The 25,340-nt window shown below is 35.0% G+C and overlaps 2 protein-coding genes across 2 annotated transcripts in view; one reads left to right on the top strand and one right to left on the bottom strand.

Moving 5' to 3' along the window:
* Positions 1 to 6,433, bottom strand: part of LOC137398011 (uncharacterized) — a 28,135-nt gene extending 21,702 nt beyond the window's left edge. The window contains exons 1-2 of the mRNA XM_068084109.1: positions 6,390 to 6,433; positions 277 to 425 (exon numbers count right to left, since the gene is read on the bottom strand). Coding sequence (XP_067940210.1) covers positions 277 to 359 — 83 coding nt within the window. The 5' untranslated portion in view covers positions 360 to 425; positions 6,390 to 6,433. The remainder of the gene's footprint in view (positions 1 to 276; positions 426 to 6,389) is intronic.
* Positions 6,434 to 6,682: 249 nt separating this feature from the next.
* LOC137398502 (ubiquitin carboxyl-terminal hydrolase isozyme L5-like) overlaps positions 6,683 to 25,340 on the top strand; it is a 28,598-nt gene continuing 9,940 nt past the window's right edge. Inside the window, exons 1-5 of the mRNA XM_068084619.1 lie at positions 6,683 to 6,838; positions 8,821 to 8,884; positions 18,248 to 18,353; positions 21,622 to 21,809; positions 22,960 to 23,108. Coding sequence (XP_067940720.1) covers positions 6,769 to 6,838; positions 8,821 to 8,884; positions 18,248 to 18,353; positions 21,622 to 21,809; positions 22,960 to 23,108 — 577 coding nt within the window. The 5' untranslated portion in view covers positions 6,683 to 6,768. The remainder of the gene's footprint in view (positions 6,839 to 8,820; positions 8,885 to 18,247; positions 18,354 to 21,621; positions 21,810 to 22,959; positions 23,109 to 25,340) is intronic.

Consider the following 25,340-nt stretch of genomic DNA (forward strand, 5'->3'; position numbering starts at 1 on the left):
CTTTACTATAATAAGAGACATGTTCGTCCATTTATCTGTCTAAAACCACGATTTGAGTTTGTGAAAAAAATTGCATCATGCAGGATTTGAACTCATGGCATTCACCTTAGTAGCCCGACGAGGTAATATCTGCATCAGTCGACTGCATTAGACATTGGCAAATAAGTTTGCACATAGTTATTACACTTGATGACCTCTCACAGTACACTAAACTTCCTAGTGGTAGTATACATAATACTTGTAACCACACTTACTACATAAAATTATTAAACCTACGTCGACTTCTGACTGCTAGAGATAGCAGCTCGTGCAGCTCTTTTGGCTGAAGCTCTCCCTGGTACCTTTGGCTTTTGTCTCATTGGTCAAATTGTTGACTACTGGCTTTTCAGATAGTGAGAACTTTTGGGTCTTTAATATGCTGAGGTCTAAAAAACATAAAGACAATCTAAAAATATATAAATAAGTAGGTATGCAAAGCTCATCACATTTGTGATTTGAGCACTCTGGTGTCAGCACATTGACTTCTTAAAGTCTGTGAGGCAACTTAGTTGTTTCATGGCAAGAAGTGGACTCTCATTGGCAATGGGATTTGTCTGCCTTGCTGGCTCTGAGCTGCACTGATGAGGCTTTAATAGCCGAAATAGTACTGTCTGTAGCATGTGTATGAATTAATAGGCCTATGTATAAATGTTGTAAACTGATGCACTAACAATTCGACCACAATCCATTCTAAAACACTGTTTTAAACATACACTGTTTTTTTTTAATTTGTTTGTTTGAATAATATAAATAGGTTTACGTTTTTCAAAAACTAGAAGCAAATAGATTTTCAAGCTTATTACCTTATTTTACACCAGAAACCATGTACAGTCAAACATGGATAACTCGTCCACGGATAGCTCGAACACATGATTAATTCGAACATTTCCTTTGGTCCGTTCCCACGTAATGATAAATTGCTATAGATAACTCGAACTCAACACTGTTAATTCGAACTGTTTTTTTGCCCAACGGCTACCAAAACGGTTGTTATCGCTTTAGAAAATCACTTTATTCAAAGCCATAGAGGTAAACTTCATCTTTTCGTAATTCATAAGCGTCGTTATTACCACCATCGGCAAAATATTTTTGTCAACGACTTTTCTAAGTTTGGTAAAAAATGATTTATACTGCGATACGATGAATAGCACGGGCTAGCCGGGTCACGCGCGCAAGGATTTTCGCCACGCACATACAAAACAAAAATCGCATGATGTTTTGTATGTGCGTGGCGAAAATCCTTGAGTTTTCCGACGTTGATTCCATGTTGAATCAACGTCGGAATGTTGAATGTTTAAAACGTCTTAAAATTGGTGTAATTAAACGTATACGTTGTCTGAGCTACAAAAAACTATTCATCGTTTGACCTAAACACAGAATACGTGTGTACATTCAATAAGTATCTATTAAAAAAGCGTGAGTGATATAGAATGTACCGTAAAACCTCGTAAAACTTCTAATTGAACTGCCTCGGAGTGTTGCTCTTAACGAATCCAAGGTAAAGTAAGGTAATCTGCATAAACTTCAAGAAGAAACGGCAAAATTGATCGTGGGTAAAACCCCAAAAGAAAAAAATGTCTTTTCTTTTGAGCATTTCAACAACGATCAAGTTTTGCCAATGTCAATCTGAAAAACGTCCTGGCAATAACATCACCTCAAACAACAAACCAATCTCAAGTGATAGAAAAATCTCTATACTTTTTCATGAAAACATTTTAAACTTTACATTAGAAGCATTTCATTTGAAACAAGCCATTTGTGCTTTTGATTTATATTATAGTTTGTATATGTACATGTATCTACTAATAAATAAGTAAATATATGGACTTGTGACAGTGCTATGATAACTTGAATGCTCTGATAATTCGAACACTTTTGCTCGGTCCCTTGAAGTTCGAGTTATCCATGTTTGACCGTATTAAGAAAGCGACCGATGTATAAAATGCAATAGATTTCTCATGAATATTCCAGAAACAGAGAGGGCTGTGGAATGTATTGCCGTATCTGGAGCAGCTCAAACGCCAGCCTAATTTTTATCAGAAGTTTTATGAAATAAATGTAGAAATAGTTTGTAATTTTTATTCCGATAAAAAGGAACAACTCACTTATACATAAGAAAAATGTTGCACCACTAATACAAAGTTTTTGCACAGAAAATTTCTTTTTAATTACCATAATATACATATTTTACCATTCTAACTTTTAAATGAAGGTGATTATTTTGTGTGTTCGGCCAGTAAAAAAATCAAATACTTGAAATATTAATAAGTAAAAGGGATAAGTATTAAGAAATAAAAAATATTTTTTACTTCTTATTCTACATTCAAATTCATTCCAGATTTAAAACAGCTTATGAACAGTGGCAGGTATTGTAGTCACCATTGGCTGTTTCTTCACTCAATGAATTTGAGTAACTTAGCTAATCTAAATCTTTACTATCATACGAGCTGTCCGTCCTTCCATCTGGACATTAAGAAAAAAGATTGTACCTCACAAGAATTGAACTTCCACTTTCAGATGCGTGGATGTTAAGCTAATCACGCTGTCAATAAATCATGCATTCACATTGCCATGGCTTGGAATAATTGTGCTTATAATTGTGCTCATAATTGTTACGCGTCATGATCTTTCATGCAATCATTATATTCAAACATGATAGTAATAACCAATAATAAGAGATTGACACATGTAATAAGTATGTCCAGTTACTCAATAGTATGGAAATGTGGCCGATTGGCATAGTGGTTAGTGTATTTCTGTCTGCAAAACTGGAGTCCTCGAGATCAATTCCAGTGCAAAGCAGTTTTTTCATCAGTGTATTTTATTATGTACTACAAACACTTAGATTTATATATATAGATGAATAGCATAAGATACAGTCAGTACGCCAACCGATAAGTCTGTATAGATGTGCTGAAGACCAGATAATGAGTGAACATCAGCTACTTTGCTGTTACCTTTGAAGATTTGGTTATGCAACGTTAAAGCAAACAGATATTTAGCAAGGTTTTACGAAGGTAAATATAACCATCAACAAGATTGACAGATTTATCATGCTGCTGTTGTATGGAGCTATCAGTGAAAACCGCATAATTAAAAGAAGAGAAAGAAGAGACCTCAAGAAATGAATCCCATTTGTTTATCACAACAAGAAGAGACCTCAATAGCAGGTCAGAAAAACACCAAAAGACAACCGAGGCGATTATATGTACACAGCTCTGCCAACCTTTACCAGACTTGACCGAAATAACAGGAACTAATCATCACCTCAAACTAGTAAACTTTTACAATGTACTCAAAACAAGTTTATAACCTGAGAACCTAAACATTTTATCTCAAGCTAACAGAGACGGTCTAGAAACGAAAACAGCTCCAATGACTCTGCCTCTTTTTCTTTTGATTGTCATGGCTTTCTTTAGAGTATGATAGTTCTTCTCGTTTTGAAATGCTGTTTCTTTTGACTGTTGAGACTGGTAGATGTACGAGACTGAGCAAATAAACCATAAAAATTTGTTCTAGTAAAGCTGTCACTTTCAGTGGCTACTTTCATCTTGTGCCACTATTATTGTTTTAGAATTGTGTTAGTTTGTAGGACCGATGTTTAAAATGTTGGACTCGTCAAAATAAAAAATATCATAACTAGTTTACACAACTTAAGCAAAAGAAAAGAATACATATTGCAAATTCAACACTGATAAATGTGTATATGATTTTTTCCACGAATCCACTTTCCCACTACCCTAAATTAAAAAATCATTCATCCATAAAACAACTGTAGCAAATGCAGGTGAGTTAAATAGCTCAGTCTTCTTGTTGAAAATTAGTAAAAATACACAAGACAAACGCATTGGGATAAGCATAGAAAAAAAACTGAACGTTATTAAGAGAGTACACTAAGAGAGTTAAGATCCTGATAAGATGAATCCTTAGGACAGAATAAAATAAATGTATGTAAATATATATATATAAAAATAAATAGAAAAACACAATATAATTTTACAAAAAAATCTTATTTTGAAACCACTTATTAGTGTAAACACACTGTGTTCCCACACCCCTTACGCACCTGCTGTGCGGTCTAAGTAGGAAAATATAATAATAAAAATAATAAAAAGTTATTGAACTTACTTTAACCCAGTTGACTAAGTTATTATAGAGATAATAGTTGTATAATCTAGATAAAATTTTGTCTTGCCACAAAAAGCATTACTAAAGACCGAATTTTGGTAAACTAATTAAGAATACTATAATCGACACTAACGAACTTAATTCCATTTGTTAAACTAATATTTATTTTTGTTTAAGTGGGAACTGGTAAGCGCAAGCTCTGATATATTTCTACGGGTCTTGGTCTTGGTCAATCGAACCCTAAGACCTCGATCCCCGAGGAAAAAAAGGGCCATCATGTACGTATCTAGATCTAGTTCAAATGTTTTCAATAAAAGTCAAGTAATATTCGAAGTAAGTAAAATCATGACTATAAAAAGTGCGTTAAAAATTTCCTCGTAGGTCGCGAGAAGTTCTCGGTAAAAAACTGTTATGATAAAATGTTTTGCTGGCTGGAACAGCCCTAGGTACGTCATTGGATACCGATCTGGTATGATGTGAGTGTGTGTCATTGTGTATATTGTTAAAATTATTGATTAAAGACTCATGCACACTGCTGGAGAGAATTTTTATAAGTAAAACCATTCGAGCCGACTTCCGTCTGTTCTTAAGCAATTCCAACCCTAATTTGTCTCTGGCCATAGTTACGCTTTCCACCCCTTTAAGATCCGCAATAAAACGCACAGCGCGCCTCTGGACATTTTCCAGTTGTGTTTCATGTTTTATGAGGTATGGATCCCATACCTCACAAGCGAATTCCAAAACGGGCCTGCACAGACTAAGATATGCAATTTTTTTGACGTTTCTGGGTGCTCCGTGTAATACTCTCCTGAACATCCTTAACCTTTGATATGCTCTAGAGGTAATGTCATCTATGTGTATGTCCCATTTAAAGTCATTAGAGACATTCACTCCCAAGTATTTAAAAGATTCCACAATCTCCAAGTGTACGCCATAAAGGGTATACGATAAATTAACTTGGTTGATTGGTGGCTTCCAGCCAAACAAAACTACCTGGCAGTTTTTAACATTAAACTCCATTTTCCATGTGTTAGCCCACCGCTCAAGAGATAAAAGATCTTGCTGAAATAAAAGCGTATCACTAGGCGTTGTAATTGGACAGTATAAGAGAGCATCATCAGCAAAAAGGCTTATAGAAGAATGTTGAAGAGAACTTCCAATATCGTTAACATAAACTAAAAATAGTGAAGGGCCCAAAACAGAACCCTGGGGGACTCCGGATGTAACTGCCAAAAAGCTTGAGTTACTTCCTTGGATAACCACTCTCTGAAATCGATCAAACAAAAAATTTTCTATCCATTTGATTATTGACTTGTCAATTGTAGTACGAAGCAATTTGTCAATTAACAGACCATGGGAGACTTTATCAAAAGCCTTGGAAAAATCCAAGACTGCTGCATGTACTGATGTTTCATTATCAACAGCCGCCATTATTTCATTTGATGTAGAAACAAGCTGAGTAGCACAGGAGAGTCCTCTCCTGAACCCATGTTGGTCAGGGCTTAAAAACTCCTCAAGTATTGGGCTTATATTGCTAAGAATAATATGCTCTAAAAGTTTGCATGATATACATGTTAAAGACACCGGTCTAAAATTTCCAGAGAGCTCTTTGTTCCCTTTTTTAAAAATTGGTACAATATTTGCAGTTTTCCAGATGTCTGGCAAAACTCCAGTATCCAAAGAGTATTGAAAAATTAGTGTTAAAATTTTAGCGGTATTATTTATATCAAAACTAAGATCGTTTTTTGTCAAGCCATCTGGGCCCGGAGCTTTGCCATCTTTAAGACCTTTCAAATTACTATGACACCATCTTTAGAAACAACTATCTGACTTTTTGCTACCCCATCACTATAAAAAGTAGGCCTGTGGTCTGTTTTTGAAAATACGCTTTGGAAAAATGTGTTAAAAATCTCAGCTGTCTCTGAGCAAGACTTGTCCTTAAAAGCTGACGTACCGCTACCACCACTCCGGCCACACTTTCTTCGGTAAAAAGAATAAAAAGGCTTACTGTCCCCCTTGCTTAGCGGTACAAAAAGAGTTCTAATATAATGCTCATGTTCCATTTTTCTGAAAACCTTTTTGTTTGTTCGTCTGAGTATCTTGTACTCTTCAAGGTCCTCTGGCAAGCCCGATCTTTTAGCTTGGGTGTCTTGGCAAGCAATGATTATTAAATCGTCGTACGTATTCGAAACAAAAACGTTATTAAATATAATTAAACACACCAATGCGAAACTGTCTGGTTGCAAACGTTTGCTTTAACATGCACAGTAAATACACGTCAGTTTTTAGGTTTACTATTGCCTTGACCTTAGTTTTGCGACGTTAGTCTGCAGCGAGTCAAAGCGTGAGTCGCCCGCGTGAAAACCGGACGTGTGCGTATGTAAATGGCAGTTGTTGATTCGGCATTCGCTTTACTTTTAACTAATAGGAGACTAGTTCAGATAATTCGGATGATACTTAGTTGGATTAGTTAGGACTGTGGGAAATAAATTTCATTCATTCGCATCTCGTCAAATTAGAAATATAGTAGTGCGTGTAAATCGATATACTGTTAGCATAGTGGTATACAGTATTTCAATTTTAAAGTTGAATTATTTTACCATGAGCGCTGGAGATTGGTGTTTAATTGAAAGTGACCCTGGAGTGTTTAGTGAACTGATTAAAAAATTCGGTGAGAATATACTTAATTTGGTTACTAAACGTCAATTTGGGCGGCCTAAGCATCTCTCCTCAGTTGCAGTTTGGGTGTTTAGAGTTGCTGTTCCAAACTTCACACCAACTCCTGAACTTAAAGTTCACTATTTCTCTGCAGTCATGACATGACACTTTACTGCATACAGTCGCTTACTACCGCATAAAGTGTCTTTCTAGCAATCACGTTATTTACAGCGCCTGCATCTACAAAAATGTTACTGTCTTAATTACTACACATGCTGGGCATGTATATGTACCCTTATCAAAAAGTATGTAGGCTACGTGCCCAACATACGAACTTGTGACTCAAAATGTTCCTAAGCTTTGGGTGGGTCAGTGAGAGTCATATTACCATAGGGCAGGGGTTCCCAACCTGGGTACAAGTACCCCTAGGGGTACATTTTAGAAATCTAGGGGGTACAATACAAGTTATAAGCTTAATAAATTTTTGGTTTGTTTGGCTTAAATTATTAATAACTTTGCGGAAACCACTGCTATAGAGCTATTATTGGTATCATTTTAAAGCCAACTAGTTTTGCCATTCAGACAAACTTAGGCAAGCATCAGCCCTAAACACAAGGTTGTTTCATCAATTATGTCAAGATTGTGATCCAGACCATAAAAACCTCCTTTACTACACAGAAGTGAGATGGCTTTCTAAAGGCAATGTCCTGAATCGATTTGTGTGACTGATTGATGAGATTGCAGGTTTCTTTGCTACACAGACTTCTGAGAAAGCTGCAAGATTCAGTGAGAAGTTAAAGATTAGTTAAAGACTAGAGAAGTTAAAGGGGTACATTTTTTGCAATATGACTCCCAATGGGTACCTAGGCCAAAAAAGGTTGGGAACCCCTGCCATAGGGGGTAGCAGCATTATTTTTAACGATAGCACTCACCATTGTACATTTCTGTTTTTTAGTTAATGACAGAATTTCACGCCAGAAAAATGTCCCTCCTTACATTGGGCGCATAATTTACCTCGTGCGGGACAATAATATTACTAGCCATATGCCCAGCCTTTCAACGTCAAAGCACGTAACTGTATATTTTGAAGCTTTTCTGTTTTACCGGTCACCATAATTTTGTAGTTTGCTATTGCATCTTCTTTTGGGAAAAATCAGCAACTGAGCCATGCCTGCAATCTCAACAGCTTCAGCCAAAGTCATAATTTTTCTGTCCTCAATCAATATATTTTATAAAACTGGATGGTTAACTCCCGAAATGATTTTTTCCAAGAAGTTTTCATCGAGTTTATCTTCAAAGTCATTGGCTCTTGCTCCTTTTTTAATTCTATTGTTCAAATTCTCAAAACTAACCAAATCTCTCAAACTCTCATATTGAGAATTGCTAAGACCCTTCAGCATGAGAGGTATCTTCTTTGGGGACTCTAGATGCAGTGAAGTACGAGTTCATCTCAGTGCAATCGTGGGAACAGGTAATCCAGCCACTAAAGTTGCTGGTCAATCAGAGCTAGTGAAAATTTTTTCTATTCTTGTCACCAATTTAGTGTTTGGTGCACATAGGCTATCTATATTATATAGATTGCATATTGTTATGATCTAGTGAAACATCTACTTGAGCAAAAAAAGATCTATTTATTCGAAGTATGTAGATATATTACATAACTTCCATTCGAGTAATTTACATGATAGAAAGAGAAAGCTTAGCCTATTGACAACACACGACATTTAGTAACCATCATAAAAGTCACAGCAGATCGCTGACTAATTACTATAGATTCACAACAACCTGCACATCAATCTGAAGGCTTGCCTAAAGTATCTTTAATGTTTCCAGCTGTTGTAGCTTTGACAACATCCATCACAGCATAGGTTAGTTGCATGTAAATGTTCATTTTCTACACAACAGTATAGTTATAGATGATGATAACAGCTTCTGTCTTACATTATTCTATTTATCAGTAAATGCATCGATCACACATTTAGACAATGCTTGCAGGTGTGACTGGTATTCAGGTGGAAGAGCTCTGGTCACTTGACGAGGAAAACTTTACCAATCTAAGGTACTCCTACTCTGAATTTCCTTTATATCCATTTTTTATAGAGTCTGTGTTTTTTTACAGGATTGGAATAATCATGATTTTTTTTCAAAAATGACTTTTTCGATTTTCAAGTTTTTTTTGGATAAATTTACTTTTTCCGTTCAGCAAATTGTCTGTAGACTGCGTTGCACATCAGAATGCTAGTGAACATATTAATGTTCACTATTAGTGACCCACATGCTTCAATTTGACAACTTCTTACATTTTTTGCATTCAGTAGCCAGATAAAATCATAATTTGTAAACTACATGTAAGTTAACAGAGTAGATCTACCAACAGCTTCACGTAAAAAGGTACTATGTAATATTTAGGCGTATTCTTTCTTGGAGTGATCAGTGCGATTGATCATGCGAAATACCAGTTTACTGGTTTTTTAGTACCTAGCCGGTTACTTATGTTTGAAAGAACGAAACCAAATGTAGAGAATACTCTTCAATGCTTGCATTTGAGCTGATTGCAATAGAGAGTTTAATTTCGTATTAAACAAAATAGTGAAGAAAAACTACCAGTTGTAGCTGCTACCTCAGAATTAATCCATCATTGAGAATGGACTAATTTTAAATAAACTCATGAGTCCTAACTTCAAAGGTCCTTCCGCAGCATTGTACTACACATACAGTCAATTATCTCCATAACACCTGCTAATTCATGGCAGAGGAGTGTTTACAGATTTGTTATACACATATCAAAACAAGGTTGTTGGTCACGAAACACTGATTTTTGTACAATTATGGTGATATCATAAACATGATTTCTTCCTGAAAAAGTTTTGACTTTTAGCAATGGTTGTGATCATTCGATTTTTTCATACCAACCCTACTTTTTGAGATCGCACGATTTACCCTCACGTTACATCATCCATTTTATGAAGCCAATTGAACTCCCTAAAGGTTAGATCAGCTTCCCCCCCCCCCCCCCCCCCGTTCCCCTGTGATAATAATTCAAATGTGTTTAGCATGTTTTTCAATGATTCTATAATGGGTTTGAAATTGAAAAAAAATCAAAAGAGTGGATTTCTGATTTAGTGTTGATATTTGTATTCAAACTGAATTTATATTTGTCATTATCGCTTGGCTTTTTACAAGGTGGTCTGTTAGCGTTCTGAGTACATATTTTATTGTTGCTTACTCAATGCACTGCGACATTTTTGTGAATTTTGAGTATAAAGGAAACTTAGTGCTCAGTTTCGTTTGATACTCAATATTCTAAATTTCTATCTATAATAATATATATAATAATATATATATAATAATATATATATAATAATATATATAATAATATATATATAATAATATATATAATAATATATATTTTTAATATATTTATAATAATATATATAACAATATATATATTATAATATAATAAGGATTTATTCTTTGCTATACGGAATGAATGTAAAGTACTAAGGAGAGCGATTATGGAAGGTTTCCGTTGTGAAGGAGTTAAGTTGTTTTATGCATTCTCTCACATTGGTGCAATGCATCTTTCAACTTTATTGTTCACTTATTATTTGACCTCTATGATGCAATTTAAATGGTTATAAATGTAATATAGTGACAAAAATCTAGCCTTTTTGCTAGCAAACTGGTAGATCACAACTTATAAATTGTCATCAATAAGTTGAGTCATTAAGGCTTAATAAAGCATTATTTTTTATTATAATGAATTATATAAGAATATTATTATAAGAATTATTTTTGGTATAATGAATAGCTGACGAATTTTTGTCCAATTGCTTAAAAAAATGTTGTTGCAATATCCTAACATATCTATTAATTCTGCGTATTGGGTTGATAAATATTTTAGTACGCCGTAACATAGTTCCTAAGCAGGAGTTTGTATGCTATTTATTTTGACAAATTTTTTTTTGTGCCTTAACCTCTGAAGTTGGAATTAGCAGTTTATAAGTTATGCTCTACCCTTTTTGTTTCAAAAGAATTAGTTACTTTTATTATATTGCTCATACCAGTATTAATAAAAATATAATTTATACTTACATGTACTTCAGCTACAATGTATGTTGAGCATGTTTGATGTTCCTCCGTCTCTCACTTATTAGTTCTATAATGCTGTTCTTATAATCTGTATAAAATGCTGGTCTTTTGGGTAAAATCAGCATTCTTCATGTTTTTGCATTTTCGTGTTCTAGTTGGCTATCTAAACATTATTTATATTAATGAAATGATTCTAAAATGCTTTTAGCATGATGAGCTGACCATAGTTAACTGAACCCATGAAAACTGGTAAAGGTTATGTTTTAGACTAGAGGATTCGTTTGTGTTCTCAAAAATATACATATACTTTATATTGACTTAATCTTAGCCAAAATGAGAACCATGTCTGTTTGTTCAAAGCCATAGTTGGAAGTTTAAAAAGATATTGTACCGTATGGGATTCAAACCCGCGACAATGGGCTCCCCATCCAACACGGTGCCACCTGCACCAATCATTGACTTTTCGAATTCAGAATTAAAGTTTATTATTATTCTCTTCGCTTCATCAGCACATTTAATGATCTCTCACGGTACACTGTACTGCCAGGGTACAGTGTACTGTGAGAGATCATTGTACTGTGCTAGGTGTGCTGTACTGCCAGGGTACAGTGTACCGTGAGAGTACTGTACTAGGTGTGCTGTACTGCCAGGGTACAGTGTACTGTGAGAGATCATTGTGGTGTGCTGTACTGCCAGGGTACAGTGTACTGTGAGAGTACTGTACTAGGTGTGCTGTACTGCCAGGGTACAGTGTACTGTGAGAGATCATTGTACTGTACTAGGTGTGCTGTACTGTCAGGGTACAGTGTACTGTGAGAGTACTGTATTAGCTGTGCTGTACTGCCAGGGTACAGTGTACCGTGAAAGTACTGTACTAGTTGTGCTGTACTGCCAGGGTACAGTGTACCGTGAGAGTACTGTATTAGGTTGCTGTACTGCCAGGGTACAGTGTACTGTGAGAGTACTGTACTGATTGTGCTGTACTGCCAGGGTACAGTGTACTGTGAGAGTACTGTACTAGGTGTGCTGTACTGCCAGGGTACAGTGTACTGTGAGAGATCATTGTACTGTACTAGGTGTGCTGTACTGTCAGGGTACAGTGTACTGTGAGAGTACTGTATTAGCTGTGCTGTACTGCCAGGGTACAGTGTACCGTGAGAGTACTGTACTAGGTGTGCTGTACTGCCAGGGTACAGTGTACTGTGAGAGTACTGTACTACATGTAGGTGTGCTGTACTGCCAGGGTACAGGGATGACACTTATGTATTCGCGCCATCTAACTTTCGCGTTTTCGCGGAGTCATCCTCTCGCGAAATTTTATGAGCGAAACTAAACAGTCATAACAAATGAGCGAAAACGCTAAATTAAATAGCTTTGTTCATTGATATCCACAATAAAATCGTCATATTAGAAATGGAAAATTAGAGATTTAATTATCATACTTTTGCTCATCGATTAAATCATATCACAATTAGTTTCCTTAACAAAAAAAAGTCATGCATAATTGCCTTCCTCCTCTGCTATTGTTGATAACATACTGTCAAGACATCTTCCGTGTCAGGAGTCCAGAATTCTTGATAAACATGAAATCCTCTCAACCCACATATAACTAACTCAACCCCCTATAAATACTTGAGATGTAATGTTGGTACCACATCAGTCACGGCGGCAGGGACCTAGACATCATTGATAGTCCAAGGAACAAATGGCACAAGCGATCGAATTGCATTATCGATCTTGCCTACACATTTCTACCTGCGGTTTACAAATACAAACTAGTCCCGAATTGAAAAAAAAATTTCTTACCAGTGAACTGGGCCTGAGGAATATAATTATGTTTGTTCCACTGCATTTATTTTCACATCACCATATTTTCGCACTCATCAGAGCTGCAAAATTAAGTAGCAGCGGAAATTCACTCTGTATACTACTCACGAAACTAAATGCTAGCAAAATGTAACTGTCCTAGGGTAGTAATTAATAATTTCTTAGCCAGTTTGTTCGACACTCAAAGTCTGAAATTATTATGGAGTGTGCCTGTAAATGATATGCCTGTAACGAAAAACTGGTTTATTTTTTCATTTGCTGGCCATTTCATGGCGATTGGCAGTTGAAATTTTTAGAACTGTCTTGTCAGCAATTTTGCCTTGAAAAATAGTGGGGCTGTAACTAGTATGTTGATGTATGCTTTTTGTCAGGCATTCCCCACCTAAAAGACAGCTATTTTTTACATGACAGATGCAACCGTTCTGGTTGGTGTCATTAGCCTTTAGGATTTTTATATTTTGCCCATTGATTGCAGTTATGTTTGGCATGCAACTATAGCCAATTTTAACAGTGTTTGGTGGTTTTATTTACATTAACTCATAACAAGACGATAAAAAAAGTAGTCTAATTAACAGTTGAGATTGTTAATAAAGAAAACATAGCGGTCTAAGCAAAAGAAATCAGAAGAAATCTATTCTAGAGAGTCCAGCAAGTACTGTTTTAAAGCAGTTCTAAAACTGTCATTCTAAAACTGTTATCACTTTTTCTTAGCCAAATTTGCAAGGAGTTTCAGGCTGATGACACATGATAGGCAACCTGTCTATGGCCACCAATAGAAGAAGAGAGTGGTCGAGGTAATGAAAATGAGGAATGACGAGTGTTATAATGTGTTGACAAGTTAGTTTGAGATTTAAATTGTATGAAAGCTAAAAGACATATTCTTAGTTGGTAAAGCTGTTGTATAGGCAAAACACGAGATCTTTTAAACAAAGGAGTTGATAGAAAAATAAGAGTTTTTATGATATATTTTCCTAAGCAATTGCTTCTGGATGACCAAAATTTGGTTTACGTAGCTCATTGGAGCATTTCCCCATGATTCCAAGCAATAAAATATTTCACTATTAATTATATATAGTATAATATAAAAGCAAAAGAGGCATTTCTGGTAAGATCAAGGAGGCCTGGTAAATAAGTCCCAAGGATTGTCGCAGTTGTTTTTTCAATAGTTCAATGTGTCTTGACCAGTTTAGTGTACTATCTATTGTAACGCCTAAAAGTTTTACGCTATTCATCATTTGTAGGTTTTGTCTATTCATGTAAATGTTTTTTGTTAATTAAAATTCATTTTGGGGACTTTGAATAGCTATGAAATTTGTCTTTTCAACATTAGTTTGTTTTGGTCGCACAAATTTTTCATCACGTCTCGTTTTCTGCTTGTTAGAGCTATATCTTTCAAGTTTTTAGCATTATAAAATAAGTTAGTATTATCAACAAACGAATTAGTTTTAAATTTATCAGTTTTCTTTACAAGATTATTTATTTATAATAAAAACAGTTTTGGTATAGCGATGGATCCTTGTGGTACTCCACATTATTACCTTAATAACTGTTCTGGACAGAATACGAATTGGACATTGTATACGGGTTTAGTAAAACGCGGGATGCATAATGAATTGTGTGACGCTGCGTGATGGCTAAAATCATGCCAGATCATCATAAAATTACTCCCAATGGCTTACCAGATGCATTTTAAGTAGTATCTCGACAAACCAATGAATTTCCTTCCAAGTTTAAATTATTTTCAAGCTAATACAGGTCGAAGTGTTTTTTAAGCAAGTGTGAATATGACTCTTGACAATTTCTAATAGATTTTAAAGTGTTTTTAGCTAGTTTTTTATTACATTTTGGACCAATTTTGACCCTCATGCATTTTTCTAGTTTGTTGAGATTTTTCTCAAACTAGAAAAATGCGTGAGGGTCAAAATTGGTCGAAAGTATTAAAACTAGCTAAAATTGTCAAAGGTCATATTCATACATGCTTGAAAAAACTGAAACATGTATTAGCTTGAAAATAATTTAAACTTAGAAAAAATCACTGGTTTGTTGAGATACTACTTAAAATGCATCTGGTAAGTCGTTGGGAGCAATTTTATGACGATCTGGCATGATTTTAGTCATCGCGCATCGTCACACAATTTTTCCTGCATCACGCGTTTTACTAGCATTGTTTACAGCCATTTTAGAGCTAACTCTAATTTTTAGAGTTAACTACAACGTAGTGAAGTCTGATATCATAACTTTGAAGTTCTTTGAGCCTGGACATACTTTTATGTCCAGGGATAGCATCCATGCGAAATTAGAAAAGAACATTGGCCATCAAAAGCTCTTTGACTTTGAAGACTTGAAAGCATGCTACCAAATATTCAAGTAACAGAAGTCAAACAATCTGATGTGAGAATCTTCCGATCCCACTTATCAGCTGCAAAATATCAGAATGAAGGGGCACCTTTTTCAGAAATCAAAGTTGCTGGATTCCAAAGAACGGAACGGAAATTCGTATAAAAAACCTCATATCAGCAGACAAACTTCAGATCATTCGACTTCTTACCAGCAAGACACAAACTGATTTTGAGTAATAGTTTACTGCAGCCTCCAAAGGTTTCAGCAAAATACGAAAGGAAACTCTCATTACTAACTAGGGACCTCTCATGCCTGCAATTATACTCCAGTTTTGGAGGAACCTGGCCAAAAGTTAAGATTGTTCTAATCACGTACTTCTAAAACAGTACCTATGCATTCAATTTTAGTGGGATTACACATGCTGTAGGTTATACTTTGATTATTTGTCACTAATTCCTCATAGTCTTTTATTTGCAATTGCAGTTTTGTTAATCCTTCATTCACAATACAAGCTCAGGCATGAATGGCATTCATTGTTGAAAGCCCTTGCAGAACACAGCAACTCAAGGTTTTATTAATTAAGAGATTATTACATAATATATATTCAAAGTGTAACTTCACATGCGTGTTTGCTACCTTTTCTTCTCTTTAACCCAATGATTTCAAAATGTCGAGGCTACCGTGTAGACAGCAGTAAAAAATTCTTCGTAGTAGAAAATAGGAAAATTCAAACTTGCTTTGTCCTGTCAGATCAAGTCAGTATATTGCTCAACACGAATATACTACATATTTTGCTTCTATAAGCAGCAGTTTCTTGTTTCTTCGCAGTCAAACGCTATTTTATATACTGCAGCGATGGCCCTGCTGACGTCTTTATATGTCCTTGCTTGATTCTGAGTTGTGGTTTATTGCACACGCTTCGCTTTTTGGAGGCTTGTCAGATTTTCTTTGACAAGGCAGTTGCCTAAGTGTTTATCCATATTTTCTCAAAGTATGTCGTTTATCTGTCATTGTGGCTTAATATTAAAATTCTGTGTCCTGATGGATTTGAATCGCGGTGACGAATGCATTGACAATTCTTTATCTGGATGGTCTACCATTGAGCTACAACGGCATATTGATCAAAGACAGTTTCAAACACCGCATACCTCATGCGCATGCTAATTGTTTTAGCATTACGCCCACGCGTTGCGATGCCTATGTTAAGAAATATTTTGTGTTAGGTTCAATTACTATAACTTGGGACAAGGCCAATTCTTCTCATGCGGACAATCATGTCGTCTCCGTATCGTCGTATTTCAAGTTTTGATGGATAACTGGTGAAAACAGTAACCTTTTTTATACACACACACACTTTATGCAACAATTGTTATTATTAATTCTACATATTCAGGATTTTACTTTGTTTTTTTTTCAGTTCGTATTAATTGTATCATCACCAAATCATCTTTCATTGTAATCGTAGCAAAACCGACATAATTTAACTATTACTTGCTAATTATTTCACATTTCCATCTAAACCTTTTTAAAGTCGTTTTAATTTTTTAATTTATTTGACCTGCATAAAACATTTTCCTCATGATATGAGAAAATATGAGTTAAAAGTTGTTTGACAAAGTTTGAAAACCTTTAGTTGTTTTTATTTTCTCTCTTAGTTTATTTCAACTACACAAAACACTTTTCTCATGATATGTAGTTTGAAAGTTAGAATGGCAAATGTTATTATATGTTAAATACAAATCAATTTTCTGACCAAAGATTTTTCTCTTACCTGGGCAACGCTGGATAGCACAGCTAGTATATCTAGCATCTATGTATGTACGCTCAATGTTTCCCATAACCTATCATGTTTCAATAACCACAGCTCTGATCAAGGGCTATTTGAAGGAAATCATTTTGCAAAATTCGGACATTTGCCAGCAAAAAAAATCTATTTTGTTGAACATATAGTTTTACTAGCTGTACTACCCGACATTGCCCGGGTGATAAAAAAATCTTTGAACAGAAAATTGATTTGTATTTAACGTAGAATAGTATTTGCCATTCTAACTTTCAAACTACATGGACATATAAGAAAGTGTTTTGTGTAGTTGAAATCAATTAGGAGAGAAAATAAAAACAACTGTAAAGGTTTTCAAACTTTGTCAAACAACTGTAACTTTTAAACTTTATATCATGAGGAAAATGTTTTGTGCATGTCAAATAAATTAATAAAAATAGAACAACTATAAAAGGGTTTAAATGTAAATGTGAAATAATTAGCAAGTAATGGCTTAAAAAAATCTGTTTTGCTACGAATTCAATAAAAGATGATTCGGTAATGATGCAATTAACACGAACTGAGAAAACAAAATAAAAATCCTGAGTATGCTGAATTAATAATAACAATTCTTGCATAGAAGTGTGTGTGGGTATGTGTAAAAAAGGTTACAGTTCCAACAGAAGCTATCCATCAAAACTTTGAATAAGACGATACTGGTACCTCTCGACACTGGTACAAATGTAAAATTGGGATATCGGACTGTGTTTGTCTGACCAAAAGGTGAGAGAATGTAGAGGCCATTCCTACTCGAGATAATAAAATTTTTCGTGTGAAAAGTATTGACCTTCACTGCGACTTAGTAACTGAACCTTCCAGAAAGCTGGAAATTGAAGTTCACGAAGACGCAAAATAGCATCGTGTTTCATAGAGTTCATAGAATTCATAGTTTCAAATATTACGCCATTTAGCTTGTGCATATGCTATACGGCATATGATAATGTCTTGATCAATATACCATATGTAGCTCAATGGTAGAGCTCTTGTCAAAAAAACTTGCGAACGCAATCTCCGTGAGTTCTATGTCATCAGACTACAGAATTTCAATTTCAAGATTTTAATAGCTATAGCTGGACATACCTAAGAACAATCGACAGAAAACAGATGACAAACTTTGAGAAATATATATATAAATACAATTAGTTTACTCATTTTCATATATAATTTATATTGTTTTTTTCTCACATTGTCTTCATCTTCCAAACCATTGTCTTTCTGTTAAACCATTTTGCCAACTAAATTTCTACCGACATCAAGTGGGCCTTAGATATCTTTTTGTCAATTTTCATTTATTCAGTTTGTAAACTATAGATATTAGTCGTGGCTTTTGATTTATATTTTTAGGCCTGTACATGGGTTGATATTTCTGTTCAAGTGGAAAACAGATGTTCACAGAGATGGAAAAGTCGTGACTGATGGCTCTGCAGACCATATTTATTTTGCAAAACAGGTGTGTATTATGTGTTGGTTTAAAGCTAAAACAGGTGCGTATTATTTGATGGTTGTTTACCCCTAAAACAGGTGTGTATTATTGGACGTTTTACCCCTAAAACAAGGGTGTATTATCTCATGTTTTACCCCTAAAACAGATGTCTGTTTTTTTTATGTTTTACTCCTCAAACTAAGACTCAGTGCAGTTTTAGCTTTTTCTTGGCTTGCAAACACAAAGTTAAATCGTACATTGATTGAGAGTTTAAAATAACCTTGTAAATATTTTGATATTTGATTTGGTCAGACAGTTTTTCGCTTTAAATTCCTAAAAACTTGTAGAAGCTAAATCCTTTCCAGTGTCACTTAAAACGTTCATGAGCGGAACAACTACCACTTACCAGATTACTGTTCCAGTAGAAGCTATCCATCAAAACTTTGAATAAGACGATACTGGTACCTCTCGACACTGGTAGAAATGTTCATGAGCGGAACAAACTACCACTTACCAGATTAATAAGGTGATAGATGTACTTACATTGCATTTCTGTCACTTATTAGTACGCTGCCAGTTTCGTGTCCAATGAGAGATCTTCATGTGTAATAGCTATGTGAACAATTATTCTCCCAAGCAGTGAGGTGGCTGAGTGTGGCCGGGTTGGTAGCATGTCTGGCTGGTCAGGTGAATGAAAATTCAAGTTAAATTCTTGTGCGGTGAATTGAACTTGAATTTATTATAGTAAAGACTGGCTGAATGCCCGGCGTTGCCTGGGTAATAAAAAAGTCTTTGCACAGAAAATCTATTTTTATTCATCATATACAACAATTACCATTCTAACTTTTAAACTTCATATCATGAGAAAAGTTTTTTGTGCAAATCAAATAATTTAAGAGAAAAATTGAAGCAACTGTAAAGGTATGGCCGACCACACGTAACGCTTTTTTTGTTGATTCTTTCCGAAATCACGAAATGAACGACAAACACAGAATTATTCGGCCGAAATTCACAGAACTGTCAGAGCTGTGCATGCACACCGAAATCGTCGACGAACTGCTTCTAATTGGCTAAACAAATTTTTAGTGAGCACGATTCTAGCAGCTTTCGCAATTGGCATAGTCCAAGAAACATATTATGACACACAATATAAGTACGAGTGCAATTCAACATAGTACATGCGATGTAACTGCTTAGATTGCGTTATTTTTGGTTTTTTATCGTTCATACACTATGGCTAAAAATCGTTTCTTTTGAATAATAACAATTTTTATTTAGTAGCAAAATTTCCGTTTTATACAGAGTTGCCATATTTAGCGCAATTAAGTCAATTGCATCGTATTTAGTATGGCGAATTGCGTTAGTATTTTTTGCGTGTCACATTTTATGCCTCGCAGACTATACCAATAGCGAAAGCTGCTAGAATCGTGCTCGCTAATAATTAGTTTAGCCAATTAAAAGCAGTTTGTCGACGATTTCGGTGTACATGCACAACTCTGACAGTTCTGTGAATTTCGGCCCAATAATTCTGTGTTATTCGTTCATTTCGTGATTTCAGTCAGAATTAACGAAAAAATCGTTAAATGTGGCCGAATCTTGAAGGTTTTCGAACATTTTCAAACAACTGTAACTTTTAAATTTCATATCACGAACAAAGTGTTTTGTTGAAATAAATAATAATAAAACAACTGTTAAGGGGTTGAAATGTGAATTAATTAGCAAGTAATGGGTAAAAAAAATTTGTTTTGCTATGAATGCAATAAAAAATTATTTGGTGTGCAATTATATGATTTTAATTCATTTCAGTGTTGACACTGTAAGGGGAAAATATTGTATAGAGTAGTATAGGCACCCATAGTACATATCTACGTAATGCAAACATCCCCTGGTATCATCAAAGTTTTATATATACGCACTGTACTTAAATACAAATGAGTAATAAAATTATATGTTCACTTGAGTAACTATAGTGATCTACAGTAACTTAAGTGTATTTGGTGGTTTTGAACTGCAAGAAAATGTAACATTACAATGTACTACGTGCAGTACATACTGTTGGGGTTCTTACTTTTGAGATAGGCGTATCACATAAATGTTGAATTCAACTTAAATGAATTTAGCTTACTAAATACATACTTAAAGCTAAGTTGTTTACTAAACTGAACTTCAACTTTATAATAGGCTAAAATTTTATCACTTGTCTGTTTTCAAATTCGTTTTTACTATAACTTACAACAAATAACGCTGAACTGAGATAACGAGCATCATATATCTCTTTCAGGCGTTGTGGAAGGGATATCAGCGAATGGCATATGAACAATTTCGTTATTTCGTCGTAATCAGGGAATTTTAATTTTGAGAGAAATATTTGTTGTTATCGTATGGCGGAAAAAGTAAAAAAAAAATTGCCCTCAAATGGTGAGGACGCAAAATATCGGGTTTCATAATGTGAGGCGGGAAAAAACTTAACCAATGGACACATTGTATTAATTAATAATAAAAAGTTCACATTTAGCGTGTGCAATTGCGGAAAGGAAATACAGTATATGATAAGAGCGATGGATGTGATAAGAATGGATTAGCCTGGTGGTTATGCACGCTTGTTTTGTTTTATTTATTTGTTTTGTTTTATTCAGGATTGCGATTTGAGGGTCGTGAATTCTAATCCAGTATGAAAATGATATTTTGATGCTAAAACTTTATCGCTATAATTGGACAGACAATTGAATGACAGACGACGACAGACAAGCCTTTAGATTTATATGTATATAAATTATATTTATAAATCTAATATAATATATAATATAATTGATAATATAATTAATATATAATTAATAATTATTAATATATAATTATTAATATATAATTAATAATATATAATAATATATATAATATAATAATATAATATAAATATTATATATATTATGTATATATTTTATATATATATATATAGACTAGTATGCTTGGCAGTCTCGTGCACTGTGAGAGATCATCATGAGTATCACTACACCACTTGGCCATTCCTGGAATAATTATGCACATACAGTATGTGCATAATTATTCCAGGAAGTGGCCAAGTGGTGTAGTGGTTAGAGCACTGGTCTGCAATGGAACATCTGAGTTCAATTCCTGCGCTAGACAATTTTTTCCTAAGGCTGTTAGCATGGTTTCTGGCAGGCACTGCTCTTATTATAGTAACGATTATCGCTGCATGGGCTAATAGACAACCTGTAGTACTGAGGTTACATTTACTAGTGGAGTTTGTCACATTTATTATTTTTTTAATATTTTATAGGTTATCAACAACGCATGCGCTAGTCAAGCCATCATCAACATCCTAGCCAATGTTGAGCACAAAGACGTCTCGCTAGGATCAACTCTGACAGAGCTGCGCGATTTCACCATGTCATTTGACCCTCAAATGAAGGGGCTGTCTATCAGCAACTCTGAAAACATCAGAGAAGTGCACAATAGTTTTAGTCGGTGAGTTGTCCTTCCTTGTTGAAACATGTGCTGTTGTACTCAAGCACCTGCCTCAAGCGCTTTCCACACAAGTGCCTCCTTGGAATCTGCAACAAGTCATGTAGTAGATCACAATACTTTATTGACCTGTCTACTAACTCAGAACTGTGGGTCACTGGAATTGTTTGCTCCTGTGCTATTCAATCGTATAACTCTTAGTCTTGTAATTCGTATTGTTTAGGCAGCAGAGGCTTTTACATATAACCATTGGCTTTTATGTCATCTGAAGCATCTGTTTTGTTATAGCTATCTAATTACATGATGCTTTGATCACCAGTTAGAATAGCATCATCCACTTTACCCAGTCATCTGATGATAATTAGGTGATCTCATCTGCTTGCAAAATGTCGATATAGTTATGCCCTGGTGTCACATTTGATATTTCGACTTGTACCGAATTGTACCAATGGCTTCTGTGAGTTGACATCATGCTTATTTGTGGTGTCCTGTTTTCATTATGAAATATTCAAATACTGACATTTTCACACTAAATTTATGTTTGAATCAACCCAGAGTAAAAGTTACAATTGAATGATTCAGAAAAAATAGCTTTCTCTATCTTCATTTATTCAAAAAGTTCCAGATTAGAATTCAACCATGGCATGGAAATTCCATGTTGTGATCATCATGGGAATTCCATTATACAAATTCATTGGAAATCTGTGATGGAAACTCCATCATGCTTATGGGAGTAATGCGTTGCTGTCACTTTAAGGCTCTCTCATTTGACGGCCTCATAAGTGGACAGTGTCAGCGTGCTTTTTTGTTATCAACTTTTATAATAACAAAACATTCAAATAATGAACTTTTGTAATGCATTTACTTCTGAATAAACTGCTTGTGAAACTTACTATTGATTGAGTCATATTCTAAGAAAATCTTCCCATGGCTCCACTTATTAAAAGATTTCTTGATTAAATTCAAAATATTTAATGGCATCTTTTCAATGGAATCCCATGGTGTGATGGTATTGGGAATTCCACGATGTGATGATATGGAAAATACCATGATGCTTACTCATAGGGCGTACTCATAACTCCATCATAGGGCGCCCGCAATGTTTATTGCTCGGCATGCTTATCCGGTTTATAATGTCCATTCTATCATATAGGCAACAGCTGTTTGAATTAGATGAAAAGTCCTCAAAACCTGATGATGATGTCTTCCATTTTGTGGGTTACCTACCAGTAAACGGGAGGTTGTATGAACTGGACGGTCTGCAAGAAGGACCAATTGACCATGGAGCTATCCCAGAAAAAGGTTAGTTGCGGTTGTCCTACCCTACAGGATGAAAATATTCGTTGGTCAAAAAAATTCGCAATTTCGCGAACAGTCAATCCCGCGAATTATTAAATTCCGTGAATAATTAGTTATATTTTTAATCACAAGAGAGAATAACTACTGCATCAAATTGAAAACTAGTCGCTAGCCTAGTTTTTAATGTAAATACTAAACGTAATTGAGTTCCAAAACATTTGTAAAATCATTGCCTGAGCTTTGAGCTAACACCATTGCCAATGCATCACATTTATTTACAAAATTATTCGAGGTTGTCACAAGATATGCAGAATGGCGTCATCGCGAAAATAGCCGCTAGGCAGAAGTACTAAACGTAGCCGAGTTCCAAAACTTCTTTAAAATCATCGCCAGGCTTCGAGCTTTATTGCCATTGCATCAAACTTTACAAAATTATTCAAGGTTTTCACAAGTTCTTCGGCATGGCTTCGTCATCGCAAAAAAGCTCTCCTAGTCTTACATTAGAATCAACTCCATCAATATCTAATACCGAAGTAAAGGACGATCATGATTCTGATCTGGGCTTTATGGTATGTATTTGATTTGCAGTGCAGATACATTTTTCCATAATCAACTGCATTAGTTAATTCTTTTGTTTAAAAACTGATCGCTTTCATTAAATACTTCAGCTATTGTTTTTGTACTTCCTTAACACTCGTTAATATTTTTTCTTTTTTGTGGTTACTGCAGATTGAGAATGAAACAACCTACTCCGATTACGAAAACTAGAAACAAGTAGTAATATTCATCAAGGCAGGAATATTGGCAGAGAAGCAACCAGTCAACCTAGACCCCTTTATCGACTACAACTCCTTGATATCGCTGCAGCAAACATGATTAAATTATATATTTTATTTCATGTATAGATATATTATAATTTATTACAAACTTGAGTGTACAAATAAAATGTTTCAAATAAAATTTTACAAACGATGAATGGAGTAAATATAAACAGTTTAGTCCATATGGCGGTTGTCTAGCAATAAAATTAAACTGGTACTCTTATGTGAATACTAGCATGTAATGGTGCTTTCTGACTAGTTATTTTGGTAATAGCAGCTCTGTCGCTGTCACTGTCTTGGGTAGATGTTGAAGGCGATTCTCTCGCTACGACATGGCTGGTAAGGAAGTTATCAGAACTCTCTTCGTGGCTTACTATTGCAAAGTTCTGCCGGTTGGCCAAAGATTTGTGCTCGTAAAGGCGTTTTTGTTCCTTTTTTAAAAACAGATATATTCTTCTCGTAAGTAGATGCGGTCACTTCATCCTCAATTTCCAGACCTCCCTGAATGATTGGTGATCTTCTAAGAATGACATCTACCACCCTTGCAATTATTGTTCTTCGATGTATGATGAAAAATCTCTCTCTCACGCTAAAACAAATAATGAAGCGGTAGGGATGGAAAAAATAAGTATTGCGTTTTACTGAAGAACTAAAGTAAAATTCAACTAATTTAGTAAATGTGAAAAACTCATTACTTACCACAAGTTGTTGGCTTATCAAAGGCCTCCAAAGCGATGAATATTCCTGAAAACCTCTGGACGCAGCCAAAATTGTTTACCGTAGCTTAACATGATCGCCTCGCAGTTGTAAGCTAAATATAAACCGTAATGCGCGGTGTGCGCATGCGTAAGAATAACTCTATTACTAGCCGCAATAGAGTTAACTTTTCCTAGAGAGTGGCAGTTTTCAGCCGCGAATAAATTCATCCGCGAATATGCATGAAAAGACAATTTTCGCGAAATATAACTCCGCGAATAAATTCATCCTGTAGGGTAGTTTTTCATTAATGTAAGAGAACCCCAGTAGCCTTTTCTGTCTATTACTCACTTATTTTATTGTCCTTAATTAATTAAAACATCGTTGTGTTCGAGACTAAGGCGTCACGAGACTTGTTTCAGCATGTAATGTGTTCGGCCAACTGTGCTGGTGGTTTGGCAAGGAGGATCGGAATGTTTTCGGTGGCCGGCCCTGTGTTTCGACACGTTTTTACTTGCGGTATTTACCCTCCATCCAATCTTGGCATTACAGTTTTTGAATTACAATGAGAAACACAGCTGGTGATTTAATAGACAATTTTTCTGATCAAAACATTTTAACATTTATTCTGTTAACTGGTTTCGTTGGACTACTTGAATTAGCTCTGTTAGTGTTTTTAAAGACGGCAAAAAATTTGTGTCGAGAATTTTTCATCTTT

The sequence above is a fragment of the Watersipora subatra genome, chromosome 6 (assembly GCF_963576615.1).
Source record: "Watersipora subatra chromosome 6, tzWatSuba1.1, whole genome shotgun sequence".
Taxonomy (NCBI): domain Eukaryota; kingdom Metazoa; phylum Bryozoa; class Gymnolaemata; order Cheilostomatida; family Watersiporidae; genus Watersipora; species Watersipora subatra.